A 27,832-nucleotide genomic window follows, 5' to 3' on the forward strand; every position below is an offset into this window, starting at 1 on the left:
AAAAAAAAATCTACATTTGTAAGTTTCACTTTCACAATAAAGAAATTGCACTTAGGTACTTGCATGAGGTGAATTGAAAACTATTTATTTATCATTTTTATAATAAAAATAATATAAAGTGAGCACTGTACACTTTGTATTCTGTGTTGTAACTGAAATCAATGTATTTGAAAAAGTAGAAAAACATCCAAAATATTTATTAAATATCAACTGGTATTCTATTGTTTAACAGTGTGCTTAAAAGTGCAATTAATAGTAATTAAATTTTTTTTGAGTTAATAGTGTGAGTTAACTGCGATTAATTGACAGCCCTATAGGTAAATAAAAAGATTTCACGGTCCCTTCAAAAGCATCTGGCGGTCTGGATTTGGTCCATGATCCGCCCATTGACTATCCTTGTCCTAATTTATGAGCGTTTGACTTTGCCACTTTAACATTCTTTGAATGTAGTTTGTGTGTAGTCTCCACACACACACACACACACACACACACACACACACACACACACACACACACACAGAGTTAATACTGATGTAATAACAGCTAGAATGCTAGGATTTTTCTTTTGCAGTACTACAGGAGGAAGTTGTAACAATACTTGTAGAGTGTTGCAGTCTTTCCCTGCAAATGTGAAGTATAGGGTGGGTGGGAGGAGGCGAGAGAACGAGATATTTAAATCCTTGTTTAGTGTGCAGAATTGGGCCCTAAAACGTATTTCTTTCCTTAGACATTGTTCAGCTGCATACAGATTCTCTTTTCATATTTTCCGTGAATTTTTCAAACACAATTCAAAGATTTAAATTTCAATGGATATGTTTTCTGCTAGGCAAAGGAATTACTGAAAGTATTTAAAATTATGAAAACACTGTTTCAGATTTAGTACATGCCACTCCACAATTTCCTTCAAAGTCTCCTTCAAAGACTCCTGCAAAGTCACAAAAGTAGCGTCCTGGCATTCCAGCGGCTATTTCAATGCCAACATTAACATTAGGAAATGCGTATAGTCTTCTGCCAACGTAGAACCCTAGAGTAGTTTCAAGGTAAGATGATATACAGAAGTCTTGAAGTCAATAAAAATAAATTTTTACTTTTTTATTACTGAACATTAGACAAAAGATGGCTGTTTGCAATAAAACTACTAGTTTTGCACTGGTTTATCCTGTTTGTTGATTTTCATCTCCTAAGCAGATCCTTTTAGATCCATTAGTACTTTTGATATTGTAGGCCAGAGGTGGTTGAGTAATAACTGTCAAATAATTGTTTAACAAAGAATGTTGCAACTTTTTAGAATGAAATTAAAGTGAATTTTGTTTTTTAATTGACCACCCAACTCTACCATTAAATCTGTGCTTTTGTTGATGTGGCTGTGGACCCTAGGCACAAGTGAACTGAGGCGGCGTAAGAGATTCCAGGGACAGGTCTAGGGTTTTCAGTACTTAGTTTTAAAGCACTGCCCCTCAAATGCATATTGCTCATGTACTGTATGTCAGTGAAGGTGTATCAAATCCTGCCAACTGGGAAAGGTGAATATAGGAACATAGTATTGCCATAAAACCAGTGCTCTGTCTAGTCTCCGACAATGGACTCTTCTACTCACCCTATCTAGCCTCTCTATATCATTCATTTTGTATGCCTTTAAAAAGGAAACCAATATTTGCTATATCTCTTTTAGGTGGGATGACAGAATTGAACACTGCACTCCAGGTAAGGGAGTACCACTGATTTATAGAACATCATTATAATATTTTAAACATTGTTTTCCATTCCTTATCTATACCAGGGGTTCCCAAACTTGATTCGCGGCTTGTTCAGAGTAAGCCCCTGGTGGGCCGTAAGACGCTTTGTTTACCCGAGCATCCGCAGGTACGGCCGCTCGCAGCTCCCAGTGGCCGTGGTTCGCCGTTCCCAGCCAATGGGAGCTGCGGGAAGTGGTGGCCCGGCCTGCGCCGCTTCCCGCAGCTCCCATTGGCTGGGAACTGCGAACCACGGCCACTGGGAGCTGCGAGCGGCAGTACTTGTGGACGCTCGGGTAAACAAAGCATCTCATGGCCCACAGGGGCTTATCCTGAACAAGCCACGAACCAAGTTTGGGAACCCCTGATCTACACATACATCACTGAAAGATGTTGCCAAACTGCAGGAAGTGTCTTTGGTCACAATGTATCATACCCTCTTGAATTGTGGTTATTCTTCCAGGGTCCTATTCCAAAAAGCCATGAGCAAACAGGCGGCCAAGTTAAATTGATCAAAAGGTAGTAAACTTTTGCATCAATCCTCTACAAGCTGGAATATACAAGTGCCTCACATGTAGGACAAAATCACATTATCCTCTCAGTGTCGCTTGTGTTCTGGTCATCCAATTTTCTCATTGTTTAATAAGTGTCAGGGCCAAGAGCAAACAAACAATCTAAAGGCCAAAAGAGCTGGAAAAAAGAATGAGACAAAAGGTAGGGGCTGTCAAAAGGAACTTAATATAGTTAAACATATCTGTACATATAAAATTGCACCAATAGCCCTTCTTTCTTACTATATGGGGCACACACACAAGAGCGGAGATAACTTTTCTTCACAAAGATACGCATAATCAAGGATGGAGACAGAGCTTTCTCCTCCCCCATCCCCCCCAACTTCCATGACTAGGCACTGCTGTATTTAAAAAAAACTAAGGGCAGAATCTGGTGGCATTTCCCCCTCCCCGATATATGCAGCTTTTGTTTTCTTAGGCTTTTTGTTTTTAATTCCTTGTGATTACATTAACCAGTATCTTAATTCTCTCAACAAACCCAGCCAGATTTGTATTCACATTTAGAACATTATCATCATGGTTGGTTCAATGCCATCATACAGGTTTTGTAAAATTAAGAAGATTTATACTGGTACAGATATAGTCTGAAACGGAAAAGGAAGAGGTCAATAATGTATAGTTGTTATACAAGACAGAAATAGAGTCCTATGGTTGGGAGGCATTTTATAGAAAAATTCAACAACACTCTAATCCCCCAAAGAGGGTATATCAACTGTACCTGAAAACAAAGATGGTAAACTGATACCAAACACTACTTACCACTGTCAATGAATCATTAGAAGCAGTGGCAATAGGTAGTCTGAGCATGCTGCTGTTACTTAATAACTGGTGTGCCAAATTGAAAACAGAACGTTGGTATATTTGGAATGTGCACCTTGAAGAGTACAGGGGGGAAAAAAAGTGACACATACCTCTGTCTAATCTTTGCCTGTGTTTCAGGTTTCGTTTGTCCACCCCAGAGAATAAATGGAATTAAAGTCATTTTAGGAAACTAAATCAAACCATATTTAGCCACAGCAGTTAACTTGAGTTCATGGTAGATTTAGAGGGTTTCTCTCAAATATTCAAAGATGTATGAAAAGCATTTAAAGAGGTGTTAATATAAACGGGTTGATTCTACTCTTGTAGTAGACCCATACACAATACGGAGAGATACACATATAGATGGAGACAGGAGCAGTGGAAGTGCCCTAAAAGTGAGGATGCTACAGGCGACTGAACTGTGGCTCTGTCCCCCTGCGTTGCACCCCCACACTGCCCTCTCTCTCTGAGCCCCCAACCTCACACAGCCTCCTCCCCCAAGGCCCCGCCCCTGTGCTGCCTCTTCCCCTGAGACCCCGCCCCCACTTGCTCCTCTCTGCCTCCACTCCCCGTCGTTCGCCCTTACAGCCAATAAAAAGTGGGAGGGACATGGCCTCCTGCACCCTCCTCCCCCGTTCCAAACACCCTTGGATGGAGAGAAGAATAGTTGTTTTTTGAGCACAGTATGTTTTCTTAATGTTTTGTTGAATACAGTTAGAAAGGTCAGATTTACCAAGGATCAGAATCAAGAATGACATTAAAAAGTCTTCGTAAAATCCAAATAGCTAGATGCGTGACCTGTACAATATTTTTTCATAATCAATGATATTTAAAAAGGCATCTATTTTTTACTTCATTTAAAAATCTCTTTCTTAGTGAGAAAAATCTAATAGTGCTGCCACACAATTCAAGGATGCATCAACATATCCTACTTAGGGAAATATTAAACAAAATTACTCAAGATAGTTAAGTCCAAAGCGGACTACAAAGAGTTACACAGGGATCTCACAAAACTGGGTGACGGGGCAAGAAAATGGCAGATGAAATACAATGTTGATAAATGCAAAGTAATTCACACTGGAAAACAATCGCAACTACGCATAAAAAATGATGGGGCCTAAATTAGCTGTTACCACTCAAGAAAGCGATCTTGTGGTCATCATGGATAGTTCTCTGAAAGCATCTGCCCAATGCATAGCAGCAGTGACAAAAATGAACACAATGTTAGGAACCATTAGGAAAGAGATAGAGAAGACAGAAAATATCATGTCATTATATGAATCCATGGTATGCCCACACCTTGAATACCACGGGCAGTTCACCCAATCTCAAAAACAGATATAGTAGAATTAGAACAAGTATAAACAAGGGCAATAAAAATGATTAGGCGTATGGAACAGCTTCCATACAAGGAGAGATTAAAAAGACTGGTACTGTTTAGCTTAGAAATTAAATGACTAAGGGGGATATGATAGAGGTCTATAAAATCATGAACGATGTGGAGAAAGTGTTATTTACCCCTTCACATAACACAAGAACTAGGGGTCATGCAATGAAATTAACAGACAGCAATTTTAAAACAAACATAAGGAAGTACTTCTTCACACAACACACAGTCAACCTGTGGAACTTTGTTTCCGGGGGATACTGTGAAGGCCAAAAGTATAACTGGGTTAAAAAAAGAATTAGATAGGTTCATGGAGGATAGGTCTATCAGTGGCTATTAGCCAAGATGGTCAGGGATGCCACCCCAGGCTTTGGGTGTCCCTAAACCTCTGACTGCCAGAAGTTGAGACTGGATGGTAGGGGATGGATCATTTGATAATTGCCCTGTTCTGTTCATTCCCTCTGAAGCACCTGGCATTGGCCGTTGTTGGAAGACAGGATACTGAGCTAGACTGACCATTGGTCTGACCCATTATGGCTGTTCTTACTATGTTTTTAAAAAGGCAAGAATATACATTTGAAAAAAAAAAAAACCCAACAAACAAACAAACAAAAACAATAACCAAACTAAAATTAAAATATTTATATGCCCTCAGCACCATAGTCCCTGAGCATTTCCCAAGTACCGAAGAAATAATCAACTGTCTCTTAAAACCCCTCTTGTAGCAAACCCTGTCATGTGAATCAGTCACTTCCTTTCAACATTGAACAAGGAACTTTACTAGAATAATGGCTATTTGGTCCATCATCGGCCTGTACTTCACTGAAGAGCTTAAACCTAAAAAGTCTTCTCTAGCACCTCTTCCTCCCACCACCCCCTGAATTATTACAGATCTAAAGCAGTGGTTCTCATATCCTCACAGGTGTCTTTGGTTGCCTTCCCCGGTAGATCAGGAGAAAAGCGAGTACTGCAGTCTAGACTAGAGAGAGTTGGTTTTACAACTGCCTTGGAAGAATTCTCAGCTGGTGAATCAGGGCCGGATTAAACTTTTGTGGGCCTGGCGCCAAACATATTTGTGGGCCCCCATGGGGGCAATGGAGCATGGCACAGGGGGTTCAGTCCCCACAGCGAGGGGCCAGCCAGGGGCAATGGGGCATGGCATGGCAGGGGGGGGCATGGCAGGGGCAGCCCCGCTCTGCCCAGCCCAGTGCGAGGGCACGATTTACAAACCGGCAGTTGCCAGATGCACAATGGCCCACCCAGCTCTGTGCTGCCAGCATGCCCCTTCCTGTTGGGGGTGAGCCCATCTTGTGCCACACAGCCCTCCACCCAACACTGGACCCCCCCCACTCAATTCCCTATGGCCAAAGCCCCCCTGGACCCGCTATGCCCAGCACCCCCCCAGACCCTGTCACAAATGCACAGTGCCCTGGACAACACCTCAACTACTCAGCGCCCCACACAGAACCCCCACTCCCTAGTTCCCCAACACACAGATCTTCCCCACCCCCTCACAGCCCAGCAGCCCCCCAGACCCTCATAGACCCACTCCCCCATGCCCTGCCTCCTGGCCCCACTGGGAGGTGACTGTGATTGCTAGGCTGAGCCGCCAGTGTCCTGGAGCAGGGAATCACTCCGGCTCCTCGGAAGTGATGTGATCAGCCAGGTCGAGCCTGCCCCTGCCCCACCCAGGCTCTCTCAGGACCCACTTGCCTGGAAGGGCCCAGCCAAGCCCCCCTTCTCCCCCCCACACTGTTCCTCCCACCCAACCGGCCAAGACTGGCCAAGCTTCTGCATCAGTCCCAGGCGGCTCAGCTCCAGGGAGACAGGTGGAGCCCCACAGGTGGTGGGAAGCAGAGACTGCCTGGAGCTGGAGGTGCACTGGGGTCTGGCCAGGAGGCAGAGAGAGAAGCCGGCAGGTGTGGCCAGGGGGTGGAGAGGAACCCTCGGCCGGCCGCTGGGCAGGCCGAGAGGAGCAAGTGGTGGGCAGGGTGTGGGGGGGTGCCAGTGGGCTGGCGGGGTCTCAGTGCACAGTGCAAGCAGAACAGGCCGGGGCCCCTTCTGGGCATGTGCCCGGCTCCATGGAGTCACTGGCGCCATTGTAAACCCAGCACTGCTGGTGATAGTGGCAGGGAACCTCCTTTGATCCCCCTTATTGGGTAGTGCAAGAAGCAGGAGGAAAAAGTCTTATGATCAAAATTCTTCATAATTAAAATTACATTTGAAAAAATCCAAAATTAGAATGTTAGATTGCAAAGTCAAGTAATGAGAAGTTAGGAAATGCCAGGACTAAAGTTTCCTGTGCAACCTTAATTTGGCCCCCTTGTGCATACACTTTAGGACAGTGGTACTCAACACTACATAGGAAGTCTGTGGCAGCTTAGGAATAGAACCCAGCTCTCCTGGCCCAGTACCTTAAAATAAGAAAATGTCTTTTCTTCTTGAAACCTCTGGCCTCATTCATTGTGCACTGAATGAGGTGAAGTCCTGTGGTGAAAAATAGTATGAGATTATGTTATGACTGATGGTCTCGTAGTAAATATGCACAAGGGAATCAAATTAAGGTAACACAAACAACCTTAATTCTGGCATTTCCTAACTTTTGCAACCTTAACATTCTTTTAATCTAATTTTTGTATTTAAACTTCCCAGATTTTTTAAAAGCCAACGAACAATTCACATGGAACAACATTCTTTAGTCAGATTGTTTTAAATTGTTTGTTATTGTTAACATTTTACACCAATGTCTAATTAACATTTAGGAGAAAGAATGTTGTGATTAAAGATTCAGCGCCTCAGTTCTGCCATTAAGATGCAAGAGCTCATAATACACATGCTCTGTTTTGCTGGAAGATTTCTCTTGGATGCCAATGAAGATCAGACTTGATATTTCAAATATTTTTAAGATAAAAACAAAAAAAAAAAAAAGTCCAACAACTCCTGCCTTTTAGGCCTTCTTTATAAACCATAAAAAGCACAAAACGAGTGAACAAACCCAGTTTAAAAAAAAAAAAATGCTTTGCATGTTACCTTTAAAATATTTTTACTGCCATAAAAGTACATCTGGACAGCTTCTGTGAAGCTTGGGTGAGTCAAACTCAGTCTGGATGACTTCAGCTTGTAATCAGCAATTTTATCTCTACAGAAGGTCAGTCATTATTTGCAATGGCATAGAATCACAGAAAAGATCACTTGTATCACCCAGTCTGACCCTTAGCAAGATAACTGCCTGCATCACTTCATCTAATGTCTTATCTAAACTTGTTCTGCAAAGAGAATGCCTTCACTACCTCCTCTGATAGCAATCTAGGTATTGAAATAGAATTTCTGAACTTTTCCCAATTAAATGTAAGCATACAACATTAATAGTGTATAGTTAAGCAACAACAGTTCATCCAATGTAAAAGTTAAGGTTGAACACATCCCCTTGACTCTATCCCATTGCATGCATGGTCATTCTATCTTTAAATTTATGAGGGTGCATAATATTTCTGACCAATATATTATAGCAGCTTTTTCTACAACTTTAGGCAAAGATGTAGCATATACCTTCAATAACATGATCACTGTATAAATGCAAGAAGGTAAAATTTAGGTTGAGCATTCAACCATAACTTTTGAATTTCTGGGCTTTGGGGTGCTTGAATGTGCAGTCCTAGCAAATATAGGTTTTTGCATATCATTTCCGAGACTTTTAAGAAGAAAAACGTTTCCAGCTCACCGACACCACCAAAGACAAAGGTTGCCTATAAATGTCATTAGTAATTTGTGGACTCAAATAGTATTAGTGTGAAAATGAATGCTTAGCTTGTAATACCTGGGCATTTATCCCACGGCAGCATCAGTTCCTCTTATCTCCCTGTTATTTCTGTATACAAACTCAATATGTATTGTTTTGCAAACTTCACTGAGACTTGAGTTACTTCCAAAACCACAAAAATATCACTGTTTGCCTAATCCAAGATTGCTTCTGTTATACCCAATTCCTGTAAGAGTCCCATGTTGGATTAATAGCTTGATACCATTTTAATGAGCTTAATACTAAATTTTAAATTCAATGCAAGATTTTAGAAGTAATGATTACTCCAAGAAGGGCATCCAAAAATACAATGAATACTACATTAAATAAAGGAGTAGGTCCATTGCAAAGCATACGGAAATGGATTCACATTTTAGGCTATATCTTCATTATAGAGCTGGCACATGGGTTAGCCTAGCCTGGTGTGAGTGTTCCCACAGCAAAGGCACATTTGTGTTATTGTGTCCTCCCTCATGCAGTCTTTGTTGCAGAGCTAACTCGGGGTCTTATTTGAGTGTTGCCCCTAATCTCTCGCCCGTCCACACAAAAAACCCTTTCACCTGAGTTTTGCAGTGCTTAAATTCTGGCTTAGCTGGAAGAGTGGTTTAGACCTCAGGGGCTGCTTTCACTTGGGCTGGTAACTCATCCACTTTTCAGTAAGGATGCAGGAAAAGTCACTTGAGGGCTGATAGTTCTCCTATTCATGTCCCTGCCCCCCTGTACCCATAAGGAAAGACAAGTTCTTCCACAATCCACTGGGAAAGAATCAGAGCGGCACCATTTACCGGAGAACATGCCCCATAAATCCTAGCGACACACTCGAGTGGTGCACCAGTGAGGATGTAGTAATTTTGCGGTGGGCTTTGCAGCGTGATTGCTCACACCTGTGCTATGCTAAGCAGGATGACAATACCCAGAGACAACAAGGAGTCTGGTGGCACCTTAAAGACTAACAGATTTATTTGGGCATAAGCATTCGTGGGTAAAAACCTCACTTCATCAGATGCATCTGAAGGCCACTCTAAAGGAGGTAGAGAGACTCCATTCAGGATAACCTGGGAACCCCCAGAGTAGGGCAATGGCTGTTTCAAGTGTGATGTAAGGAAAAAAAAAAATTTCTTGCTGCGTTTTTCACTACTTTACGTTTGCATCATTAGCTGTGCAATTAGATCAAATCCTGCAGTAGCACAAACACTGTGCTTCTGCTGTGCAGTGCAGTCAGGATATGAAGAGGCAAGAGTGGACTCTACCCTCCCAGTGCAGCAGCAGTGCTATTCAATGGCAGAACGGGAGCTTGGTGGACGCATGGACCGGGAGTCTATGAACTCTCTTGATCCTTTGGAATACAACAATCTCATTGAAAAAGGAGACATAAAAGGAGAACTAGAGCGAGCCAGGAAGGTGCTCTGAACTTGGTAACAAGACATGAGGAGAAACTCTCCTTTTAACACCCTGTACAATAACCCCTACTCAAGACTTGGGCTGGGGACCAGGATTTCACCCATAAGGAAAAGTTTCAGAGTAACAGCCGTGTTAGTCTGTATCCGCAAAAAGAAGAATTAATTAATTGGCCTCTCAGAGTTAGTAAGACAACTCCCACCTGTTTATGCTCTCTGTATGTGTGTATATATATCTCCTCATTATATGTTCCATTCTATATGCATCCGAAGAAGTGGGCTGTAGTCCACGAAAGCTTATGCTCTAATAAATTTGTTAGTCTCTAAGGTGCCACAAGTACTCCTGTTCTTCTTTTTACCCATAAGGAAGACATTTTATTTGAAACAGATTATTAAGTATGTTGCTCTCGTTTACAGAGAAAAACAGAGAACAGTTTTGTTTTGCCAAACCTTTGGCTTTACTTGGTCAAAGCAGAGCTGATACAAGTGGTTTGGAAGAGTTTTAAACAGTTTTTTGGAGCTAGATTGCAGCATTTAGCCACATCACTTGAAGGCCTAGTGCAGAGCCACAATGCCCCAGGGAAAGCTTGGGTTGAGATTGCACTTTAAAAGATAATTCTCCCCTCTTCTCCCCCCAGACTGCAAACTCCAGACCCTTCTCCTCCCAGTGCATTTGGCCAGCTTTGAAGGCTGGTATGGGGGGGGCGGGGTCACATGGCTATGTTTCCCCTCACTTTTGGGGGTGATGTGTACTTTTGACAGTGCACAAGTGAACTCTCACTGAGCTCACGAGAGTGAGGACGGTAATTTTCCTTGATCTGTGCAGAGGATGGACCCTGTGAAGCCTCCTCTCCCAACACTGCTCACCCATACTAGAGCCAGAGAAAATCTGGCTCTTTACTATTTTTCTGCAGAGACAAACAAAACCCTTTTTAAGAACAATGTATTCCAGCATATTCCAATGCAGAAACAAATGCTCAAAATCAAATAATATTTTGGCTGGATATATCTACTTCATTCACTTTTCAGAATACCAGTGCTGTAATGCTACTTGTAACATGCTGCTGTGAGAACATAAATCTAAATGTGAACCCAGTAAAAAACTAGGCCTTTCACAACACACTTTAAAAATAAAATCCTTGCAACATAGTAATCACTTGACTATATACAGGTTTATATTTCTGCAGTCACCCAGGTGACATATTGGATTCCAATATTGTGTTTTCTTTTCCTGTGAAGAATGCACAAAATCTTGCTCTTTGAGATTCACTGAGCACCACAATTCCTTTATTGGTACCATGTTTCTAAAAATCCTAAGTGAGGCACATTCATTTGATAAGAATGGTCTCATTAAGATTTCAAATGGAAGATGGGTTTTAGGAATCACCCATTTTAGGTTTTCAGTTGTTTTTAAATTCATGCTTTTAATTGTTTATTCAAACATATTGTCCCCTACATACCTCTAATCCACATTTAGCAAGGAATAATGGCCCACTTAAATGATTGCTGACAATGGAGCAATTTCCCAAATGCTTTCAAAGAAAAATAAAAGGTCAAGCTCATTTTATAAATATTAAGATTCTAAATAGTTTTAAATCACAACTACAATCTACAGTGATGAACTCTTCCACTAATTGCTTCCTGGATTTGGGACTTCATTTTCATGTGAAAAAAATTTTTCCCCCCCTCAAAAATCTTACCTCGGCTTTACTTTTAGGGTAGGTCTACACTTACCTCCGGGTCCGGCGGTAAGCAATTGATCTTCTGGGATCGATCCCGGAAGTGTTCGCCGTCGACGCCGGTACTCCAGCTCGGCGAGAGAAGTACGCGGCATCGACGGGGGAGCCTGCCTGCCGCGTCTGGACCCGCGATAAGTTTGAACTAAGGTACTTTGAATTCAGCTACGTTATTAACGTAGCTGAATTTGTGTACCTTAGTTCGAAGTGGGGGGGTTAGTGTGGACCAGGCCTTAGATAGCATCCTAATAAAACCCCTTTGGTGATTTCCTGACTTACAATCTCTGTCAGACAACCAGTATTACACTGTACTATGGGCTCTCTTTTCAGCTGAATACTCCGCTTTGATGCATTCAAGTCACAGCTATGTAGCTATTCAGAAATGCAGCATTCAAGTAGATATTTATTTTTAAACTGACCCATCCAGAACTGCACTGCAAAAATGACATCCTGCCAAAAACAAAAAAAAACCCAACACCACTCTATTTTTATTCAAATATGTGACTCTGAAAGTAGGAAATGAAACTAGGTATCACCTTTAGTAATAAATTGCATCAATTATATTTGTCTGTCTGAATGCTAATTTTTTAAGTCACTGAAATTGACAGCTTTTTAAACAAATTAACTCAGACAGTAGCCAAGCCGCTTCAGTACAACTGTCCTAAGCTGCCATGTGTTATGGCAAAACACACTGCATCTTGACTCCTGTAATCGGCTCTTGAGAGAGCAGAGTAAAAAACCTGTGATGCTTATGGCAGCTCCACGCCCAGAATTTTGCCCATTCTGTGCACACAGAGGCGCAGAAAAGAAGAGCCATGCTGCGCTGGGTAGATCCCAGAGCAGAATTTTGCCAGTTGTTCCCTGTGGAGAGCAAAGTATCAGCCAAGGTGCACGGGGAGAGCAGAATTGTGCCCGTTTCATGCACATGCTGCAGAATATTGGAGCAGAGATGGGCAAGGTGGGTGTTTGTTGGAGCAGAATGGGACCTGTTTCACGGGGAGAGGGAAAGCGGAAAATCTGAGCCCTGACGGACTGGGTGGCTCTGTGTGGGAGCAGAATTGTACCTGTTTTGCACGGAGGAAGGAGAACAGAACCACTAGTCGCACTGCACTGGGCAGCCCTGCGCGCAGAGCTGGCTCGCCCTGCACACCCCTAGCAGAACACTGGAGTCCTGCTGCATGGGGCGGGTCCGGGCACAGGGCTGTGCTCGCTGAACATGCCCAGGGAAAGCCGGATACCCGAGGGGCAATGCCGCAGGCAGCTCTGAGAGCAGAATTGTGCCCCGCTCGCGCCTTGGGGGTGCTGCTCCCCGGCGGTTAGGCTTTATAAACCCGCCCTTCCGCCGCTCGCAGCCCAACACACGAAATCTCCACATCATGCAAGGGAAAAACAACACCCGCTGCCTGCAAACCACCTGCCTGCCAGGCCAGGAGGCACGGGCAGGGGCTGGGGACGCAGATCTTTGTACGCAGCAACTTACAGGCTTCCCAGGGCGTCTGCTCCTTCCCCCGGCTGCGCGGCTCGGTGGCTGCTCCTCCTGCAAGCAAGGCCGCCTGTGAGGAGTTGGCTCTGTCTGGGCTGGCAGCCGCAGCAGCCTTGAGGAGGGGGAGGGGGAGCAGCAGCTGGTTGGGGCGCAGAGACGCCTCTCCCGTGACTCAGAGGCAACAGCAGCACCTGTGACCGCCTGTCACCCGGCAGCTCCCTCCCCTGCGTGCTCTCCCCCTCCTCTGGGCTGGTGCATTGGATGGGAAACGCCTTGCTCGTCCCCAGAGGCTGCAGGCGAGAAAGCAGCAGCAGCATCCACAGGCTGTTGCAAGCCTGATGTCTGCAGCAGGTCCTGCGTGTGGCCAGCGCTTCCCTCTGGAGCCTGGGTGTCTGCTCACACCGGCACCCCTCAGGGCTAAGCCCACGTGCTTGCTTGGGCGCTAGGCAGTTCTCTGGTGTGAGGCCAACTGCAGCTGAACTGAAAACCTGGCACAGGTCAGGGCTGGCTGGAATACACTCAAGACACACTTGATTTTTAAAAATATATATCTTGATGGCTAGTTTGCGCACAGCATTATGGAGGCACTAACTGCTCCCTAGTTAAAGCTGCATCTGCACTAATGCCAGGCATTCCTAAATAAATAACTAAATAAAATAAATCAGGAACGCTCTCCCCAAACATCACGATTGGCTGGGGAAAATGAGTTTGAAACCACATTTGGGGTTCTTTCCATTTGCCTCCTCATTTTTCGATCCTTTACAGTTCATGATTGCAAGCTTTTCTCTGCAACTGGGAGGGCTAGGGAGACTGTTTTGTTTTAAAGGAGGTGAGATTTTTGCATGGAGTGCCATGACTCCAGGAGCTGGGATTGTAAGAGAAAACCCCCAAACATGGCAAGAATTGGCAACAGAGCTCAGGCTTTTGCTATGCCCAAAGATATAAACACATGCTTTAGAGAGACACTTCTGTGTTTGTTAGGAGTTCTCACAACCAAGCTCATTTTGAACACCAGATTTAAAAGGAAACTGTCCATCTATTGGATGAAAGCGAAAATGCTTTAAACAGAATGTTAAAGAACTAAGAAAATAGTTGTTGGCAGTCCGGCAGGTTATGGGATAGGAAGCCCATAAATACTAAACTGATGTTAATATTTTTACAAGTGCCATAGTTAATCCTGATAGAGACCCCAGCATTGTTTGGCTTCTTCCAATGATATCCTCCCAGAAGTTATTGTTGGCAGCTACCTGAACTTAACACAACTCTTCTGACAGTTTTACTAAAGGTTCATTTTTCAAAATGTTACATTTGGCACAAACACGCAAGCACTGCATGTGAATTGATTGAAAATATTAAATATGTTACAGACCTTACACAAAGATATTTTTATAAATATTTACACAGTTTTCATTATGCATGGTATTTTTATAAGTATAAATGCTAGATATATACCCAGTATGTATACTTCTCCCCTCTATTGTCAGTGGCTGTTAAGCACTTTACTTCAGGGCGATTGGGAGTAATTTCTTTTACAGTTTATATAAATACAATGTCACAGGACTGAGAAAGCATTTTCACTCTGTGGCCCTGATTTTGGAGTGGTCAACATGCAGGTGGACTGCTGCACCCTCACAGAGACCCTATGAGGGCTATGGCTGGGCACAGCCATCCAACCACACATAATGCATAGAGTTAAGGTCCCGATCCTGCAATTTTCATAATTCCCTCAAAAAACCCTACCACCTTTCAAATGAAGTTTCACACACTCAGAGTTGGAAGTTAATTTTTTTTTGGAAAACTTTATAAAAACCCCTTCAGCAAGTACTGGAGGGGGGAAAAACAGGTTTCACTTGTTAAAGGAAAATTGCAGTGATGGATTCTCATCGATTGAAGAGGTAAACACTAGTCTTCAGTATATAACTGAATTTCCAAACTTTTCTTTTTAAATACGTTCTTGTCACACTTTTCATACTTGTGTTACTGTGAATTGTTCTGGTGTCTGAGTTATCACCAGATTAATGGCCTGCTGTAGTGATTTGCTCCAAACTCCCTCAGATTTAAATGGGGCTGAATCTGTAAGATGCCTTGAATGGCATCAAATGCTGTATTGACCTTACTGGAATCAACCCATGCTCTTTGACTCCAGCCCACAGAGAGATAGGGCAGAATACAACTCTATTATTTGTTACGAAGTGCTTCTCTGGAGATGAATACATGGGAGGCTGGAGGCTTTCATGTTTGTTTATAATAAGTTGAGTTATGTGTTATAAAAGTTTGTGTATAATAGCATTCATGATAGGAAATGCTATTGGTGAGTTCAAGGGCTTTCCATTCCACTTACTGTTTTCATTTGTGTATAATTATTTTTTTAAATGTTTAGACAAACACACTCCATGTTTGGTTTCACACCCAGGAGGTGAATTTGCTTCCTCAGTTGGACTGCTGACAGTTTGGAGTTTTGTGCAGGAAGTTATTTCCCTTGCTACTCTCTGTGTGGTGGGGCTTCCCAGCTACAATGAGAGTACCAACTCAGCAGCTGGAACTAGAGCATAGTCCCACTGCTGCTGGAGAATTGGAATGGCTCTATGCCCTGGCAGCCCTTAGTAGTAGTGGCATGACCAGAGCATGCAGTATTTCAGTGATTCTTAGTTGCTCCAACAGCCTACATAAATTGAGAGCAGCTTCTGGGCTGCTCTAAACTTAAACAGGGGGCCAGGCATAGACTGTGGGTACCACAAAGTTGTCTTAAAGTGGTCTTTGTCACATCATCTCCATTCACACCCTGAGAACAGTTTCGGAAGAATGGTGAATGGGACACACGGTCTGAAAAACACAAGTATCCCCTGTGCAGCAAATTGGTACTTTCAGGCCCCAAGTAATGTTACTTACAAAAAATATATATATTCTTCTTAGCTCAATATTACCCCAACTGTTATGAGATACAGGAGTTGCCAGTTAGGTTTCTTGGTGGAATGGATTTCCATTCCACCCCAAAGGGAAAAAGAGAATCCTTTATTAAATCTTACTTCTGTGAGTCCCTTTCTAACTGCTGCAATGTTCACATCAGGCTTTGCGATTGTTATTTGTTTGCCAGAATGCACTTATGCATTATCGGTCTTTAAACTGACTACTGTTGAGACTGTGCTTTCATTCTAAAGACCCTGTTATAAGCCACTTAAAGGTAATGTTGGGGTTCAAGTTTGTCGTGCTACTTGTTAGTTCACAGGTGAAATTTGTGTTGGTGGTAGTTTGAAGAAAATCTAGGGTTACCATACGTCCTCTTTTTCCCGGACATGTCCGGCTTTTCGGCAGTCAAACCCCCGTCCGGGGGGAATTGCCAAAAAGCCGAACATGTCCGGGAAAATGGCGGCTCTGTTTAAGAGCCGGGCTGCCTGAACGCTACCGGCTTCGGGCAGCCCCGTGCCTCCAGACCCTGCGCCGCCGGAGCCCGGGAGGGGAAGTGCCCGGCTGGGGGCGCAGGGTCTGGAGGCACGGGGCTGCCCGAAGCCGGTAGCGCTCGGGCAGCCCGGTTCTTAAACAGAGCCTCCAGCGGCTGCGGCTCTGTGTAACTGACACTGTGTCAGTTACACAGAGCCCCGGGGGCTGGAGGCTCCAGCCGCCCCCGCTCTGTTTAAGAGCCGGGCTGCCCAAGCGCTACCGGCTTCGGGCAGCCCCGTGCCTCCAGATCCTGCGCCCCCAGCCGGGCACTTCCCGTCCCAGGCTCCGGCGGCGCAGGGTCTCCAGGCACGGGGCTGCCCGAAGCCGGTAGCTCTCGGGCAGCCCGGCTCTGTCAGTTACACACAGCCCCGGCGGCTGGAGGCTCCAGCCGACCCCGCTCTATTTAAGAGCCGGGCTGCCCGAGCGCTACCGGCTTCGGGCAGCCCCGTGCCTCCAGATCCTGCGCCCCCAGCCGGGCACTTCCCGTCCCAGGCTCCGGCGGCGCAGGGTCTCCAGGCACGGGGCTGCCCGAAGCCGGTAGCTCTCGGGCAGCCCGGCTCTGTCAGTTACACACAGCCCCGGCGGCTGGAGGCTCCAGCCGACCCCGCTCTATTTAAGAGCCGGGCTGCCCGAGCGCTACCGGCTTCGGGCAGCCCCGTGCCTCCAGACCCTGCGCCGCCGGAGCCCGGGAGGGGAAGTGCCCGGCTGGGGGTGCAGGATCTGGAGGCACGGGGCTGCCCGAAGCCGGTAGCGCTCGGGCAGCCTGGCTCTTAAACAGAGCGGGGGCGGCTGGAGCCTCCAGCCCCCCGGGCTCTGTGTAACTGATCCAGTGTCAGTTACACAGAGCCAAAGAGGAGCAAAGCCTCCAGCCCCCTGGGCTGTGTGTAACTGACACAGAGGCTCTGTTTAAGAACCGGGCTGCCCGAGAGCTACCGGCTTCAGGCAGCCCCCTTGCCTCCGGACCCTGCGCCGCCAGCCAGGCACTTCCCCTCCCGGGCTCCGGCGGCGCAGGGTCCGGAGGCACGGGGGCTGCCCGAAGCCGGTAGCGCTGGGGCAGCCCGGCTCTTAGAGCCTAAGAGGAGCAGAGCCTCCAGCTGCGGGGGCTCTGCTCCTCTTCGGCTCTGTGTAACTTATACAGTGTAAGTTACGCAGAGCCGCCGGAGCCCCGGAGGGGAAGTGCCCGGCTGGGGGCGCAGGGTCCGGAGGCATAGGGGCTGCCCAAAGCCCGAGCGCTACCAGCTTCACGGTTTGCTGGGCAGCCTCCAGACCCTGCGCGCTGGGGCTCCAGCTGCGCTGGGGAAGCGCCGGCCGGGGGCGCAGGTTCTGGGGGCTGCCCGGCAAACCGTGAAGCTGGTAGCACTGGGGCAGCCCTTTCCCCCTGGCTAGGAGTGGGAGGGAGGAGGGGGCGGAGTTAGGGTGGGGGAAGGGGCGGAGTTGGGGCGGGGCTAGGGGTGGGGAAATGGGCGGGGCCATGGCCCGTGGAGGGTCCTCTTTTTTTATTTATGAGATATGGTAACCCTAGAAAATCCAACCAACCATTTTTGAGGACTGGATAGTCAAATAGACACAGATGCATTTGACTGCCAACATTTATAGAACTATAGAATATCAGGGTTGGAAGGGACCTCAGGAGGTCATCTAGTCCAACCCCCTGCTCAAAGCAGGACCAATCCCCAACTAAATCATCCCAGCCAGGGCTTTGTCAAGCCTGACCTTAAAACCTCTAAGGAAGGAGATTCCACCTAGGTAATCTATTCCAGTGTTTCACCACCCTCCTAGTGAAAAAGTTTTCCTAATATCCATCCTAAACCTCCCCCACTGCAACTTGAGACCATTACTCCTTGTTCTGTCATCTGGTACCAGTGAGAACAGTCTAGATCCGTCCTCTTTGGAACCCCCTTTCAGATAGTTGAAAGCAGCTATCAAATCCCCCCTCATTCTTCTCTTCTGCAGACTAAACAATCCCAGTTCCCTCAGCCTCTCCTCATAACTCATGTGCTCCAGACCCCTAATCAGTTTTGTTGCCCTCCGCTGGACTCCCTCCAATCTTTCCACATCCCTCTTGTAGTGTGGGGCCCAAAACTGGACACAGTACTCCAGATGAGGCCTCACCAACGTCGAATAGAGAGGAATGATCACATGCCTCGATCTGCTGGCAATGCCCCTACTTATACAGCCCAAAATGCTCCTGCAAAAATTTGTTTCAGTCATGGCACACATCCCAGCCCCTTTGAATGCCTTCACTGGCTTTTTGTCTCTTTGATCATTTGTTTCAAGATCCTCACTTTCAAGGATCTGCACAAGCTCACTCTCACCTATATCGCTGACGTAGTGTTCTTTTGCTCCTGTGATATACAGGTCTGTCACATCTTACACGCATTTAACATGTGCGATTTCAACTTTATGCGGTCGGCAAAAAGAGAAAAACAACAATTTTAATACTGTACCTGTAGTGTGGGCGATTTCGCCCGCCATTGAACTCAATGGGGTTTTGGCTATATGCGGTTTTCGCTTTACGCGCTAACTGTGGAACCCCCACGTAAGATGAGACAGACCTGTACCACATTTGTCCAAGTCCTCTTCTCCATCTCTCAGCTATACAGTCTTTCATATTGTCCCCTAAGTTTGGATCATTCTCTCACCGCTTGTCCATGAAGCGACTCTCTCCTTCAAGCCCATTTCTGTTAGGAATCCCATTCATCCTACTTTCCTTATATGCTTATCCTTACTGTCATCTTTCCCTTTCCCCAATTCATTCTAGTATCTTCCTGATTGTAGAGTTAGATTGTTAGCTCTTCATGATGGGGAATCTTTTATCTATCCTGTAATGTGCCAGGCACAACTATAGAGATATAAGTAGTAATACTGCTTAGATCGTATTATAAAGAAATAAAGGATTAATAGTGCAAAAAAGTCCTGCTCAGATGTATATAAGTTTATAGAAAAACAGTTTAAACATAAAATACACAATTCAACTTGTTTGTATAGTCTTACTGGAGGAGTAGTTTAATAGAAAATGCATTTTCCCCCTACTGTAGGATATACACATCAGAAGAAGAATCAAGGTTGCTAGGGGAACCTGAATTCCTAGTTTCTCAATTCCCGTGTAATTAAAATCTCAACATTAACACTGTATAATAACATACAGCTACTTATAAATGGATTGCAAAGTAGGAGTGGAAATGCCTCTCCCATTCCAACCAAGGATTTATGCTTTCTCTCTATAATTTAAAGCTTTCATAGGTAGGAACTTGTGCTGGAGTTGAAAGGTTGGTCTTAGTTAAAGTTCCTAATTGACATTAGGCATACTAGTCCCAATTCAGATCAGTACTTAAATCCCACTTCTAGTATGTCATATGGCAATTAGAATGGATTTATATGTGCCCCATTGAAGTCAATGGCACTTTAGCATTTATTTCACTCTGGCATCTGAAGAAGTGAGGTTCTTACCCACGAAAGCTTATGCTCCCAATGCTTCTGTTAGTCTCAAAGGTGCCACAGGACCCTCCGTTGCTTTTTACAGATTCAGACTAACACGGCTACCCCTCTGATACAGAACTTAAATGTAATTTGCAAACTGATTCCTTTGTGTTTTGAAATTGTCAATTTATGGCTTTGAAACTGACAAGGCATGTACAAGGGCTTTATGGTCATTAAAGTATACCCCTTTACGCCTATCTACACCTAAAAAACTTGGGTTGACCTAGCTACGTTGCTCGGGGTATGAAAAATGCACATCCCAAGAGATGTAGTTAAACCAATCTAAATCCTGGTATAGACAATGCTTGGTCAATGGAAGAATTCTTCCATCAACCTAGTTCCTGCCTCTTGAGGGGATGGATTAACTACAGTGATGAAAAAAACCTGTCTGTCACTGTAGCAACTGTCTATACTACAGCGGTGCAGCAGTCTACACTACAGCGGTGCAGCGCACAGTGTAAACTCAAAAGAAGTTGAGAGTTTAAACAGAAAGTAAATGCTTTTCAAAAAAAACAAACAAACAAACAAAAAAGCTTTGGTCATAAATAAGGAAGTTGCACTCCAGGCCTACAAAATATTTTTCAAAAGCCATTTAATACTGTTTCACAGTGCACTCAAAAGGTTGCATTCTGGAATACATTTGCTGGATAATATATAGTAATAGGTTTGATTATTTCTCCTCCCACCTTTTTACAATCCAAGTGGATTACTGAAGGTACATAGATCTCCAGTAATTCACCTTCTCTCACCATTTGTTCATACCACGTCAATACAGTGCCCAGGGGCTACATAACACATTTTCATGGAAGTGATTATATAGTTCTTGGAAGGAGACTTTTTTGAAATTTTTAAAGTTTTCTTTAGCCTGTTGGTCACAGATTATTTCAGTAACTGCCACTTTGGGAATTTCTATAAATAAAATCACTAGCAGGCTGAGCAGTGGATCTTTTCTACTGATTTAAAAAAAAAAAAAAAAAAAAAAAAAAAAGAGAAAATACTTCTGCTTTTCATCTAAATTCTTTATATCGCTGAAATCATTAAAAGAAGAAAGTCCAAAGAAATGTGGTTAGCTTTGACCAAAAGTCTCCCACTGGGATATTTAACAGAATATGTAGAGAACAATATTGAAAGTCTTTTTATAATAATTGGAACCCATTTTTTAGAATCTGATACTGTTATTTCTGATGTCCAGAGTTTCTTGTTTAGCTTGAACGTGATCATCCTCTTCAGTGTTAATACTACAGATGTGCGAGAGAGAAAGACTAATTCACCCTTGTTTGAAAGGGGGATGGTTTTGTTTTTAGCGATGTTCACCTTATTTATGATGTCTGAATCATAACATATTGATATGCAAGTGCTGTGCAAGATTTTGCCCTGTTACTCTGGCTTTTGCTATTATATCTAGGGCCTCAATGTCAGTAAGTGGACCTTCAGCGGCCCTTGATCCCTGCTCCACTGGGTCACTTTAATAGCAAGCACTGCCCCAAAACTGGATGGTGTTGACTGGGGCAGGAGCACGGTTAAGCTGGCCATGGTATGTGCTAATTCATACACATCCACAGGCAGCCTTTGGATCTCCAATAGCAAGCTCAAACGGCCTTTCTCTGCAGTGCACTTGGAAGAGAGATGCAAACTGAATATGCTCGTGCCAGCTGGGGAAGGAATCAAGGTCACTGTATATATTAAACCAACAGATTCAACTCAATAAGCTTTTGTTTTTAGTAAAGACAATTAATGGTTATTGTCTGGTAAGCTTTGAAGGAGAAAAATAAAATGTTAATTTGTGGGTAAGGGATATGGCAATTGTTAAGAAGTGCACATGGAGTGTATGAGCAAGACATAGAATAAATATTGTAATATTGATGAAAACTGCTAGCTTATAAACAAGAAGAAAGCCAAATTCTAACTGGAACGTTCTCCTCATTTGTTGTCTTGCTCCATACAAAAATTGCCATCAGCTTTAAACATTAGGGGCTAATCCTGGAAGTTGCCAAGTACCCTTCACTCCATTTGACTACAGTGGGAATTGAGATCACTCAGCATCTTGAAGGGTCAGGCTCTTTGCCATCTTTGATGTAGAGTCTAATGATACTGAATAAAAATATTCTTGGGGATAGCCTGCAATTATATAGTATGAGCTCATTTTTTTAAGTATAAAATGTGAGTTGAAACCATTCATAACTGCCAGGCAATATTACAACAGGCAAGTCCAGTTTTTCATTGCATGGGAAAAGCACTAACAAGCTTTAATAAGATTCAGAAATAGCTGCCACATCAACAAAATTGTGATTGTGCTTGGTTTTCTAATGCGAGTACCTGTTCCGCCGACATCACTTAAACAATAGAATCAGAATCACTCAGGGAATGTAAAACAGCTACTTTATTTGTCAGCTGCACACCCATTGTTTTCAGTCAGAGCCAGCAGAGCAGCTTCAGCTGTACATTCCTGGGAAGTGAATAATATCAGTGGAGATTACACTGCAGTATCACATCTATTACTAGCACATTATAAAGATTGAATATAACCTAATTAGGAAATGCTGCAGTCTGCTGGGTGTGGACTTGGGCTGGTAGTCATTTTACATGACCTCTACTTATTGAAAATGGGAGTTCAGAGAGGATAAAGCAAAGGTGCTAACCCAGATCTCAGTCCTGAGTCTAGATTTCACAAATACATTCCTCAGACGATTACCACTTACCTAAGACAGTGCTGTGCCCTATATTTCACTTGTATGAAACCCCATTGCAAACAGCAGCATGAGCCAAGTTTGGACAACTTCTTATGTTTTATTCAATGCAGATGAATGCAAAATTCTGTCTTAACGAGCTCAGTTTTTCTGAGTCAGCCAGAATTCCCCCTGGGGTGTCCTAGGAAGCACATGTTGCAGCTGTTGTCTTGCCACCCTAGCAATGGGTTGTGTTCCCTCAACGTTGCCTGTTAACACCTTCACCATACCCCAGCTGACCAGTATACAGGGTAGCAGGGTTGTGGTCTCCCCATTGTCTTCCCTCATCCTTTCAGGTAGCCATGGAAGCATTGGGGTGTGGTGTGGTGGGGCAGCATCTGCACTCCAGTATGAGATCATGCCTAGCAGCTGTGCAGGTCAGGACCTACCAAAATCTGACCCTAAGTTTTTGTTCCATTGTCATTATTTCACCTGCCTACTGACAGGAATGGTAAATACTTTATTAAATGGACTGAAAGATCTTCAGTTTTCTTTGCAGCTTCTCTAAGGTCCTGTCTTCAATGAAGAAGTGAAGGGGCAATCTCCTCCAACTGCCTCAGGAATGTGGCCTTCCTCACATGGATGTTCTGAAGCCACTGCTGATTTCTCCCACTTCTGCATGATGTAATCCCACCACTCTTTGCTTGTGGTCCTACTCCAGAGCTTCTGGTCAGTGTAGGGGGATCCCACAGCTATTGAACCTGCATTAGCTGTCTCCACTTCTCCATGTCTGCATGCATCCTGCAGAATCCTCTTAGCAAGGTATGCCTTCTCAGAACAGACCAGTGCCAAAATGCCCTCCACTGTGTGTCGTGACCTGCATTGACCTAATGTTTCTGAAATAAGAATTGCATTAATGCCAACTGCTGGAACAGGTCATCCTTCTGAGTTGGATCCAGCCCTTGCCACTGGCTGGAACAGAGGCTGAAACCAAGAATCTAGACTGTGCCAATCCAGAAAGAGTTTACTTTACTGCCTTGGTGGGCTAAGAGCACGTCCTCACAGGGGCCCAGAAAGGACAGACAAGTTGTCCCATGAGACGCGGCAAAAGAATTCAAATTGGCAGAGTTTATTGTAGCGCTAGGAACGATGGTATGTGCCCCCAGAAGTTCTAGCACCTTACACAAATACGGATGCGCTCAAGTATGGCTTTGCATTTTGGCTGTCCACACCCAAGTTAGGCTGACCCAGGTCTCCCATATGGGTGTCAATCATACAAGTTCCCTGAAGTTACGACATACCCTAATGGCCTACTCCAAAACCCATGCAAACAATTTAAAGATCTCCCATTGTTTTCAGTGAGCTGTGGATCATGCCCTAAGTGTTGTAGGTCTGATTCTAATCTCATATTGGTATAAAATCAGGAATAACTTGGTCACCAGAGTTACACTAATGAAAAACGGGTGTAAAAATCAGAATCAGGTCTCTGTATCTTTTGCTAAAATGCTCTGACTTATTATAGTGCTTACTGAATCATAACTTGTATTCCTCCAACAGCTGTGACAATACACTGAAAGGGGAAAATAATCTTCCAATCAGTGTAATACAACTTTGGTCACAAACATGTGCTCAACCAGGGTTCTGTGTATTTTCTCCATTGATGTCAACAGATCCTCTAACTAAAATGCAGAAAGAAAGAAAGTTACCTTTCTGTACTATAGTCCTATGAATATTATAAAAAGCATTTTAAGTTTTAGGTTGAAACCAATAAAAGTGATAAAACTAACTTGCAATATTTCACTGCTCGTTTTAATAAATAAAAGCACTGAAAAGAACTGTTTGGAATTTAATTTGTTTTCAGCTTTTCTGTTCGATTATGTCCCCATATTCATGGGCAAGAACATAAGGATGGCCATACTGGGTCAGACCAATGGTACACCTAGCTCAGTATCCTGTCTTCTGACAGTGGCCAGTACCAGATGCTTGAGAGGGAATTAACAGAACAGGCAATCGTCCAGTGATCCATCCCCTGTCATCCACTCCCAGCTTCTGGCAAGCAGAGGCTAGAGACACTCAGAGCATGGTGTTGCTCTGACCTAAGAATACTGCTAGAGATTGCATTTTTGCATCATATAGCTTTTTTGTGTGTCGAGAGAGCATTCACTGGACTGAAAGTGATTACAGGGGAAAAAATTTGGAGGAAAAATGCTCTGAACATTTTTAATGTTTTTAACTGATAAAATTGTAATATATAGCTTGACATTGAGTCCATCTACTAAAATCAACAGTGAATTTCAGAAAGCGTTAACACCAGCAATCAGAAACCCTTATCATAAGTATCAGTTTTCCATAGTGATTTGTTTGTAATGTACACACTGGTTACTGTTATGTTTTTAACCAGTATTTCTGGTACATAATGAAGATGTACCTTCTATCTGGCTAAGTATTGTGATGATCAGTATTTTAATCACATACTGTTTAAGTTGCATAGATGATGACGAGGTAGCATGGGGGGAGGGGGGAAATCCATTTACCTAGGGGGAATAGGAAGTTTTTCCCAGACAAGAGCATCACCATCTGCAGAATCTAAGCTTCCATTCAAAAGTACAAAATACCCACACACAGATCATATCCTGGAACAAACATTTGGAAACTGTTCAGCCTAGTCTTTACAAATGTGTTAAATACCTATAGTTAATCAGCAATTAATCAACTGGAGGTAAAAAGCTTTAGTGTAGACAAGCCCCAAGATGGGAAAGGCCCCACTGAAGTCAATGGGAGTTTTGCCTGCATAAGACTTACAGGTCATGCTCAGATCCTCACAGTACAGGACTGGAGATTTGGAGAGTCACCAGATATTTCAAAACCCCACATATCTTTAGGGAAGTCATTTGTTGCAAGTGTCCTCTTTAGTAATCCAGTATTACAAGACCACATATTTTAGTGAAGAAAGAGATTTGTATTAATATTTAAACATTAGTCATGCTGCTGAATGACATAACTAGCATTTCTTAATTGACCACAAGACTTAAGGCTTCGGTTGTCTACATGGCCCTGCAGTTTGGACTATAGGGACGCAAATTGTTGTGCACACTGCACACCATGCTAGTAACTCCTCCATGTGAATGCTGCTGGCATGAACTAAAAAGGTACCTTGTTTGTGTTAACTTAGTCATTTTTGAAAGAGGTATTGTATTTCTAGTCGTGTGCTACTACCAGTTTTACTAATTAAGTGGCAGGACAAGATCAGCAACCGCCTTCGTCGGTACTGGTTTTGTTTCAGCAGCTTTCTTGATATGGACATATTATTAGGATGGAAGACCAACTAATTACGAAGCAAGTTTGCCAAGGAATGCCACTACATGGCCAGTGATCATTTGAATGCCAAAAGCTTTGGTGATATGATGAGATCGCCAGTGATGGACAAAAATGGAATATCCAGTCAGAACATCTTAAGGACCAAGCCAGACATGGATGCGGGTGATGCTCGATTTACAAGGAGGCTATGTGCCCTTGGGATTTATCATGCTGATCATGCCAGTTTTACATATGTCACATTGGCAGATGTTTTAGAAATGTATCCTATACTGTCAGGTTGTTTGGTGTTGGCTAAAAGAGTGGCAACATCCTCATGCCTTCTACAACTCGAAGTGAAAGATGCATCACTGAAAAAGAAAATTACAGAGAAGATTTCACTCAATTCCCTAGAGGATTTTTTCAGAAGAGGAAAGTTTCTTATTCTGAGTTTACTTACAATGAATCAACTCCTGCAGTCCTTACTCAGGGCAGGATCATTTCCCTCAGGAAATGTGAATACAAGAATAAAAGAATTCTCTAGTTTTGAAAACGTCCATTGGGCATGGTTGGAGAAGTCTGTACCTGGGGGAAGACCCCATTTCTGTTAGGCCTAAGTTTTTAGATTCACCTTAGTTTGTCCCTGATCTCCACTGTATAGTGTTTGTTTTGAAAATGAGTCCGAATTTATGAAGTCTTTCGTGAGGATGGCCAGTAAGTTCTGATTCATGACATCTTGCAGTAGTTTCATATTGGTTAATAATACCTACTCTATATGGGTATGTGTTTCCAAGTTGTGAAATACCACAGGCATTGATGAATAATAGGACAGATTTCCAGGAATACAGAGTACAGTCTTTCAGAGTACAGACCCTTCTGCAAATAATATTTCTGGAATATTTGGTGACTGGCCACAGCTTCCATTCCTGACCCCGCCCCACCAAAAACAAGGGGACCAAGTTGCAGGGGCTCCCATGCTTTTAAATTGCAATGTATGCAAGATAGATTAATGTGAAAGATAATAGTTACTAGTTTAAAGTCCGGTCCTGGAAAGCCTAACTAGTGGGTGTACTGTTTACTGCAGTGGACTAATCATGGTAGCTAAATACTGTGATCTTGAGCCAAGCCCACTGAAGTCAATGGAAAGACTCTCTGACTTCCATGGGCTTTGGATCTGGCAATATGCCTGGTAATGTTTGCAAACTTGGAACTGTAAACTGGCATATTATTTATATCCAATTTTAAATTATGCTGCTATTTAGAATAAATCAAGCTCTGCAAGATTAACAAAGAGGGAAGTTCATTTCCAAAGGCACAGTCTCTTAAAGGTGAACTGGAAATGAAAGTGTAAATGCCACTTATTATAGCAGTGTGCTGAAAGGTACCACAAAAACCAGACTACAATAGTAATTCAGTGCGTAAACAAACTAAACTTCACGATCCTTTTTAATCCCTGTGAAGTTGTGCCAGTTCCTCCATGATGCTCCAAAGGGCACAGTTACCAGAGTGACATTTTATATGTGGGGCACTTCTCAAAATTCCTTTAGTATGAGGTAAGAAGAGACTGGGTTTCTTCACCTCAAGTGGAATTACTATTTATTAACCTGAAGAGCAAATATTGACCAAGACAATATTACCTTAAAGCTCAATAATTACTTCCATGGGAATAACCCACTAAAGGGGCAGGAAACACTGAGCTTCTTGTGGCATTTCCAGTCATGGTAGTTCTCTATCTTGCCCCCTGTAGAATGGGCAATAGATGTGACATCAAATGACCATTATAGGTTATAGAAGAAGACTGAAGTACTCCCTACAATCAGTCAAATTCCACTTAGCTGCAGGGGGAGGTAGGGATGAAGAAAAGGGTTCCCCTTGATACTCCCCCCCCCTCCCCCACACACACATCCCAGTACAGCTCTCTGGATCAGTGCTGTCATGGAAACCCTTCTCTTCCCCTGGCCCCATTTTTCAGCTTTTCTCCTATCACTGAAATCTGTATTTTCAAACAAACACAAATTTAGCCTCAGTGGATCTGGAGGGGTTTGA

At 43.8% G+C, this 27,832-nt stretch overlaps 1 protein-coding gene across 3 annotated transcripts in view; it reads right to left on the minus strand.

Moving 5' to 3' along the window:
* The window catches only part of CDC42EP3 (CDC42 effector protein 3), a 113,028-nt gene that overhangs the window by 32,532 nt on the left and 52,664 nt on the right, over positions 1-27,832 (minus strand). For 2 of the 3 annotated variants that reach the window (XM_054022478.1, XM_054022480.1), the window contains exon 1: positions 12,906-13,261. The exons of the other annotated variant lie outside the window; for it this stretch is intronic. Coding sequence is in view for 1 of the 2 variants with exons in the window: in XM_054022480.1 (XP_053878455.1) it covers positions 12,906-13,225 (320 nt within the window). In the remaining variant the exon portion in view is untranslated. Of the gene's footprint in view, positions 1-12,905; positions 13,262-27,832 lie in introns of those variants that run through there. 3 annotated transcript variants of the gene reach the window in all.

This window comes from Malaclemys terrapin, chromosome 3 (genome assembly GCF_027887155.1).
Source record: "Malaclemys terrapin pileata isolate rMalTer1 chromosome 3, rMalTer1.hap1, whole genome shotgun sequence".
In the NCBI taxonomy this organism is placed as follows: domain Eukaryota; kingdom Metazoa; phylum Chordata; order Testudines; family Emydidae; genus Malaclemys; species Malaclemys terrapin.